We start from the raw sequence: 8,221 nt of genomic DNA, 5'->3' as shown, positions 1-8,221 counted from the left end.
CCCCCCCCCCTTTTTTTTTTAACAGAGGCAATTATTTTTTTTTCAGCTCTTGTAATTGCATCATTCTACAGTGTTTTGAACTTTTCTTCCGACCTTTCTTGATGTTATTACACCCAAAATTCAAACTGTATCAAACTATGAGTCCTGAGCCTCACAGTTTTTGAGTGCTTATTGTAATTTTGTCTTAATTCTTAACCATTCCCTTGCCACTGTTGTCTGAAAATGTCAGGTCAGGAGCCTTCAGATACCTAAAAGAGATGGTTGTCCCTTCTCAGTAACTGTCACTAAGCTACCACATCCTTCCCACTTTAAGCTGCTTTTGGGCACTGGTGGGTTTTCACTGTATCCCAGTAGAGACATTTGGAATCAACATGGAGGTTGACGACCACCAGGTAGTGCCTTCTGAAGATAATCCTCAAGTGTTAACTTGCCCACTAATAGTTTACTGAACATAATTTCATAACCTTGATTTGGATGCCAAGTCTGGAATATGGAAACCTGAAGTCAGGATGGGATTTATTTCCCCTTTGGCAATTTCAGGTCATGTGCCTGGTCTAAGCTAAACATGCAGGTTCATGCTACCTCCAGCTCCTCTCTGTTGAGGATCTTAGGTGAGATGAGCACTCTTGGCAGTCCTTATCCCTGGTCACCAATTAGAGAGATTTAGATGACTAGTTTAACAATCTAGTCCAAACTTTAGGCAAACTTTGGTGAGTTGAATCCCAGAAAGGATTTTATAAAAGTATTGCTGAGCCTCTCTGTGTCTGTGTTTGTGTTTATTGCCTCTCTCTTGTTATAACAACGTCCACTTGTATAAAATAGTTTTGAGATACCATGTAAAAACCTGACCTAGAAGTGCCATGTAACGGGACTCTCTGCATTCTGGAACATAACTGAGTATTTAATTAAATCCTTGTTTGGTGTGGTGCTATGGTGTTGGTCACTAAAAAGTAACATGTATACAAGTGAAATCAAAAAGAAAAAATCTAAACAAACCACTCATTTCTGGTTTTGTTTGTTGTTTGTTTGGTTTTTGTTTGGTTGGGTTTTTTTGTGGTTTTTTTTTTGTTATCAACTTTGGAGTTGATTGCATTTAAAGGGATGAAAGTGGCAAATGGGATCCATCCAGTTCTGGTGCTCTTTTTTTCAAACCTTGCCAGTGAATATGTTTTACCAATAGCGAGAGAATTTTATCCTCTTTTCCCCTGATGTTTTCAGGAGACAATTATTTTCATGTGCTACATTTTAGTAGTTTGATTCTACTGCAAGTCTGAGAGATTTTTTAGTCTCTCTTTAGTTTAGGATTTTGTGTTGTGTTTTGGTTTTTATTTTTTTTAAGCCAGTAAAGAAAACCCTAGGCTTAAAATACTGATCTTGTTAATGAAAAGAAGCAGCAATTAGGGAAGCACAGTAGATGGTAATTCACATTTTCATTTTTATGCAAAGTTTTCTTTCTTGTAGGCATTATAATGATAATAAATGGGAGTTGTTTCCAATGTGGGAAGGTGCCACTCAATTGTGCTGTTAGCCCTGAGAGATTGTGTGTTGACAACCTAATTGATTTATTCTCTCTATAGCCAGAACTTCCCTTTATTATCTTTTAAGTATGGTATTTGAAGAGATGCTTTTATTTAATCTTTCAGATTTATCTGTCTTGAAACCTTCCTGCCTCTTGATATTGAACTTCCGTGCTCCCTTGCTAACTACATTAATGTGGGCTGCTGCATTTTTTATGTTGCACTCTCCTACACCATGAATCCCAATGTTAAGCTGTACAAGACAACTTGTGTATCTGGGAAGGAAAGAGCACAATGGGTAGCACCCAGGGTCTACGTGCAGTGCATAGCAGGAACAGGGAAGCAAATCCGCTGATCAATCTTCTGTGTCCCTCGCTTAGGGGCTGGGAAAGTGGCAGCTGATGGGCAGGCAGGCGAGGTTTCTTCACAAGGCTAGATGGTGGAGCTTTGGTGGGAGAGGTCTGAGCCCAGGCAGATCATGGTATGCCTTCACACGTGGCATGCTAGAGTTGAGTTTAGGATGCTGGTCATCCCCCAGTATAAGGACAGTTCTGAGAGGCTGTGTGATGGCTTTTTTTTAAAAGCAATTTTAATCCAAGTAGTAGCACCTTTGCCTAAGTGAACATTTGTGTGACCTAGTATGTTGCTGTGCAGACATAATGGGTGAAGCAGGTGATGTCACTGTGTGCTCAGAGATTAATACAGTTGTAGTGAAGAAGGCCTCTCCCTGAGAAAAATACAGCTGAAGCTCAGCATCAGTGACTTTCCTTATCTGGACCAACTTGGTCAGAGGAGATCACCAACACCTGCAAGCAACTGCATTGCTTGGTGAGGATGGAAACAAAGATTTTGCACAGACAAGTAACATGTGAGTTAGTACAAGAAGCCTCTGTCCCTGGAGAGCTGGAGGCACTGGGGCCGACAGAGCAGAGGGGTTGGTATGTGCTTTCTCTCCCCAGAATGAGAAGCTCCCTGAGGTGTTTTGTGAGGGAGTCCCTGCGATGCAAGGCGAACCTGCTCTTCTAAGGTTGCCAAAGCCCAAGACAGGGGTCAGAAGATGGGTGCAAAGCCTCGAATGAGGAATACTAATGAATTATTCATGCAGGAAACTGAAAATGCTGCCCTCTTCCTTCCTTTCATACAGTTCGAGGTCCTGCAGCCTCTATTTTGGCATGCATTTGTAATGTAAATTGTCTCCTGGATTAAAGGCAAGGGGGATCACCAAAACTGTGTGGTTGCTTTGGCAGTTAGTTGATGGTATTACCAGGGATCTGCACGGCAGTAGCTAAGGCCAGAATATAGAAATTAACAGAATAAAAAGCACTGCAATAATAATCTTTTCTCTTTAGATATTCTTTGCTGTGTGAAATAACTTCTGAAATTGAGGCTTTGTGTGACTCCAAGAGTCACACATGTTGCATCACTGTGAGTGCACTAGTGAAAGTGAACTGTAATTTATTAGCTGTACAAGGACCCCTCCTCCTGCAGTTCCATAAGGCTTGGCTGCATGATATCCCAGCAAATGATAAAGCAAAGTTGGAATCCAAATCTTTCAAGCCACAGAACCAGGCTCTGACCTATGGAAACTCTAGTTTGTTGAAAGTGAAATACTTTACATATTTGTTTTCTGATCTAAGATAAGTAAAAAATGAGAAGATATTATCTCTTGCTCAGACAGAAGTGAATTTTGGATGCTACAAATTACTTTCCTGTGAGTGCTCTTTCTTGCAGATGCTACTACTCCTTCCTGTAATTACACTGACTTTGTTTGCCAGATGTTCAGTGACAACATTATACTGCTGTAGTCTGTTTTCCAGTTGCTTTATTTGTTCCTAGGGCAACTCCTTTCTTGCCTTTTCTTTCGGGAAGGAAATAGACAAAGAGAAAAATCCTTTACAAATGTTTTAAAGTGCAAAGGCTTGGACAATGGATTTTGTCCCTCTCTCCCTGTCTAACTGAAACAATGAAAGTCCTGCACTTTAATCTTCTTAGCCCCAGGGGGTCGTCTAATTATTGCAGCTGTTGCACAGGCTTATACATACTGACGTCCTCCTCCCATTCATCTTAGAGGCTCTTTTTTATGTCCATTAGCTTCTCACTGGAAATGGAAGAGCCTTCAACTCTAAGAATAGGTGAAGTTTACCTTTTGGATCAGAGTGAGGAGAACAAAGCATTCTCCAAGTTCCTTTCCAGGACTTACAAATGACCAAAGGCTCTTCCCAGCACTGCAAAAGCTACTTTAAATTGGCAGTGATTTTTAACTCTTTAGTTGTGCCTCATTCAGGTATCCCAAACATAGTCCAGCTAGGAAGGACGGTGGTTGCTTCCAACGTGGAAGAAAGGAGGGGAGAAATAGTTGGTTGTGCAGAATTCACTCATATATTCAACAGTAGGAAGCTTTAAAAAAAATTACAAGTTCAGTGAAATCTGTTGCCACCTCCTACTAAGTTAATAAGCCTTTTTGTTGTTGTGAAGCAGTGCTCTTGGGCCCATTTGCAATCACACAGCATCAGTTAAGCAATCTTGTAAAAAAAAAAAAAAAAAAAGCAATCTGAATTAAGATAAAATACATTTTAATTAAAATCAAAACAAAAATTGGATTAACAAATTGCTTTATATCCTTGAGCATTTCTGGTTTGACCCTGAGTTACAGAGTCAGTGTAAAATATTATGTACTACAGAAATGCCAATGTTACAAAAAAAAATTAATAAAAAAAAATGTGTGTGTATTCAGTGATAACATGCAGTTGCCAGATGCCCAGCTTGTGAATGTTATTAGGAGTTCTTATGAGTTCATACTTATGATTCAGGAGAGATGTTTTATTCCTTCTGTTGTGAGTCCTGTGTCTAGACACATTTCTTTTGTCTAGATCTAGAACACCAATCAGGTCACTTGAACTCATGTTTTTGTTTATTACTGTACCACTGAAGATGCATATTTATACCAGCACATAACTTGCTTTTTCTGTCAAAAAATATTACTAAATTCTAAATATATTAAACCAAATATTTTAATGAATAGCACAGCTGTAAGAAAAAAAATATAAATAATATTATTGTTATTTTAAGCTTTTTAATTGCTAATGTAATTAGTTACTTTTGTCTAACCCTTATGTTGTCAGGTAGTGCTCTGTGTGGGACATGTGATAAAGGATTGTGTTTTTTAGGGTTCACAAAGCCAAAATATGCACACACACACACACACATATATGCACATGTATATATAAACAAAGTTTTGCTCATCTTGTGTATGTGTAAATTTGCCCTAAACAGGCAGTGCCCTGTAACTAGAGAAAATGCAGGGATGCAGGAGCTAGTAGAGCTCTTTCACTCTCTCCTGGTATCTAGTTCACGTTAATAAGAAAATGTGCCTGAGACTGTGCTCTAGCACTGAGGCTGTCTGGAACGGTGTGGCACTCATCCAGGCAGTTATGCTCCTCTGGCTCCCAGCACGGGATGGAGATGCCCATTGAAAGTTGTCCCTGGTCTTGGCTAGCTCCTGAAGTCTACCCAGAAATTGTTTGGAAGAGGGTTATGGGGCTCAGACCAAATACTGCAGTGAACTAATCTAACAATTAAACAGTCTTGATGACTGAGTTGTAGGTAGCTGGAAAATTTAATTGAGTAATATAAGCATAGCCATAATTTTTCAGGGTGTATTCTTCACTTGTCAGTGATGCCAAACAATACTTGGGTCCGTTTGAAGCTGGAATTGCATCATCATTTTGAAGAAGCACTCCTTGTGAGGGGTTCTGTCAGTGGCTCTGAAAAGGCATTTTATGGGGATGCTAGTGGTCTGTAAGCTTCCAGTTAGTGGCTGCAGCTGCTGTGTGACTCTATATTAAGTGATGAAATAGGGGGATTCCCAGGGTTTCTTCTTCTATCCTATTTCCCTGCTAGTGGCTTTGAAAAAATTATTTGATGATTGAGTTTTAACCTATTTTTGAGTAATTTTCAGATAATGTATTCTATTTTAATTTCAGAAAGTTCCTTAATGAAAAGAAAAATATGTGTTTTTTATTTATTGACCATATCAAGATCTTTGATAAGTGGCAACATTTTACTGAATTTGTCTCCATGAAAAAAAGTATTTCTAAATGTGTTGGACTCTCTTGAATCAACATTTTACTAAGTTACCGACATTCCTATTTACTTGTAAATTAGCAGACTTCTTCTATCTTTCAACAATGCTCTAATAACAAGGACCTAGTGTTAAAATCATTGTTGCTACAATGCCACCATTTTCCCAAACTGTATTACAGTATGTTATTTCCTCATCATGAAGTGCTGCAATAAAATAATCAGAGAAAAAGGACATCTAATGGTTTATTTTTCTTGCTTTGTAGCCATTCTATTTAGTGGATGTTTTATGGTGTTGCAGTGCTTCTGAAGATTTTAGAGTGCAATGAGTGGGGTTGAATGTTAATTTTCAGAGACATCATCAGACACATACTTTTGATGCTAAACTGTAAAAGACACTGGCAATAGGAGGGAAGTGATTTTGCAAAGTGGAGTATCTGTTTTCTGCCACTTTGGAGTTAATGTCCTTTATAGCTTGTTTTAGGTGTGCAAGTTTAGCTGAATTCAGTAGGGATTATGTTTATATAGAAAACAGTATGTGTCTTCTAGAAAGATCCTGTCTTAACTAAAACCATCTTAATTCTAAGCTTCCCTCTCCAAACATCTGACGTGCTCACGTAACTTTTGAAATTGTCAAGATTCTTTCCAGAACCAGAAAGGGCTCAAATTAAAGCAAGCTTTGCTTTGTCTGTATCATTTGTAGTTTGTACAGAAAACCATGGTTATGAAAAATTAACCAACAGCCATATATTTATAAATGTTATATTTGTAGTAAGCTTTGATGCATAGGAACAGACTTCAGGGCCATGAGTGATTAATGAATCTGCATCAAAAGCACAATTTTTTTGGTGTCCCCATTGGTCACATGTCTCCCTGCAGCTGCAAGACCTCAGGCACTCAGGGGATCCCCCTTTCACTGTTGGCACTCCTGTGTGCAGTCATGGCAGCTGGCTGCTCTGGAAAGTCTATTTTAAAGCCCACTTTTTCAGAGGGCAAGGTGTGCTTAGCCTTGTCTGGTCACACAGTTTGCTTTGAAATTTGATGTGTTAGTTAAGCCCATGTGTCAGGTAGTGCTGCTACCATAAACAATCTTGCCTGCAGTGCAGTGAGCCAAACAGCACTGGGAACTGGAAGAGTCTTGGTAACTGTGATATCACTGACATGTTTTAGCATTTGTTTTCACTTCTCATCACGATTTTCTCTGATATGGCAGTAAAAGTACGTATAGGGTTTAATTCCTTTTTGTGTGTGTGTACAGTAACTTCATCAACTATTAATAAAACAAGGTGCTATATAATTACTGGTATCAGCCACTAGAGGGGGGGACATCATTTATAAGATAGCATCTTTCTTAGCCTTTTACTGTTTTTACTGTATCCATCTCTTCAGCATTGTAACAATACCAAGGTAAAGTTACAGTATGATGATGATTGCAGAAATGATGAGAAATTTATCACTAATATAAATTATTTTTGCCTTGTAGGTGTGGTATTCCATTATCGTGCAGCAACCAGCAGGTATACTCTGAATTTTACACAAGCTCAGCAGACTTGTCTGGACAATGGTGCCGTCATGGCAAGCCCAGAACAACTGAAAGCAGCCTATGAGGATGGATTTGAGCAATGTGACGCTGGCTGGGTGTCTGACCAGACTGTTAGGTGAGAAAAGCCTCATGAAAGTTTCCCAAAATTAATATGCTTAGACTGTACAAACTTAAAATGTTGCCTTATCTTAATAATAAATATGAGCATGTTGCATTTTCAGGTATCCAATTAGACATCCAAGAATTGGCTGCTTTGGAGATAAAATGGGAAAGAAAGGAGTCAGAACGTATGGGCGCCGTTTTCCTAATGAAACTTATGATGTGTATTGCTATGTGGAACACATGGAAGGTAAGATGGGTCCATATTTACTTTGCACTGAAAAATTTAAAAGTCACTGGAGGTTCTAATGTGGAAAGGCAAAGAAATATGAAATTCTGTGTAAAAGAAGTTTTGGCCAGTTTGAATCTGAAGAGAATTGCTGAATGAAGTGAACCTATAGTTTGTGGCCTAGCAGGCCTTCATTAAAGGCGAATGTGGAGTCTACAAAGACACAGTCAGGTTTAAAGCTGCTATAGTTAGTGCAGTAGATCTCACAAAAGTTGCTGTTAGAGCATCTTATTTTTTGAACGTTATGAAAGGATTTTCAAAGAAACACATTTAACATTTGAGAAACTATATATACAATGGACACATATATAAAGATGGATATAGTACATGTGCTAACTGTATTATAGCTTATGAAGTATGTAATTAAGGGTTTTACGTGTCCGTGGCATAAAATTAGACAGATATTTAACTGCAATCCAAGTTTAATAATATCTTTTTTTTTTAAAACAGAGTATCTTAGCATCAAAAATAAACAAACAAGTAGAAACATTCCAGTGAGGAATCTGAATCTTCTTTAGTACAACTATAGCTTTTGCAAAAGCTGCTCATTAAAGGACTCTAATGCAGCAGAGTGATAATTATTCTGCCACATAGTGACTATAACCATGGATCATATTGTGAACAACATGGTACCTTGTGGTCCATGGGTCTGTGATTTGTCTTTATTAAAAAAAAAAAAAAAAAAAAAAAAAA

At 38.3% G+C, this 8,221-nt stretch overlaps 1 protein-coding gene across 1 annotated transcript in view; it reads left to right on the top strand.

Moving 5' to 3' along the window:
* The window catches only part of VCAN (versican), a 105,203-nt gene that overhangs the window by 13,376 nt on the left and 83,606 nt on the right, over positions 1–8,221 (top strand). The window contains exons 3-4 of the mRNA XM_010008396.1: positions 7,081–7,255; positions 7,362–7,489. Of these exons, the coding sequence (XP_010006698.1) occupies positions 7,081–7,255; positions 7,362–7,489 (303 nt within the window). The remainder of the gene's footprint in view (positions 1–7,080; positions 7,256–7,361; positions 7,490–8,221) is intronic.

The sequence above is a fragment of the Chaetura pelagica genome, unplaced genomic scaffold, assembly GCF_000747805.2.
Source record: "Chaetura pelagica isolate M959 unplaced genomic scaffold, ChaPel_1.0 scaffold191, whole genome shotgun sequence".
In the NCBI taxonomy this organism is placed as follows: Eukaryota; Metazoa; Chordata; class Aves; order Apodiformes; family Apodidae; genus Chaetura; species Chaetura pelagica.
This window is presented reverse-complemented; position numbering and strand designations above follow the sequence as displayed.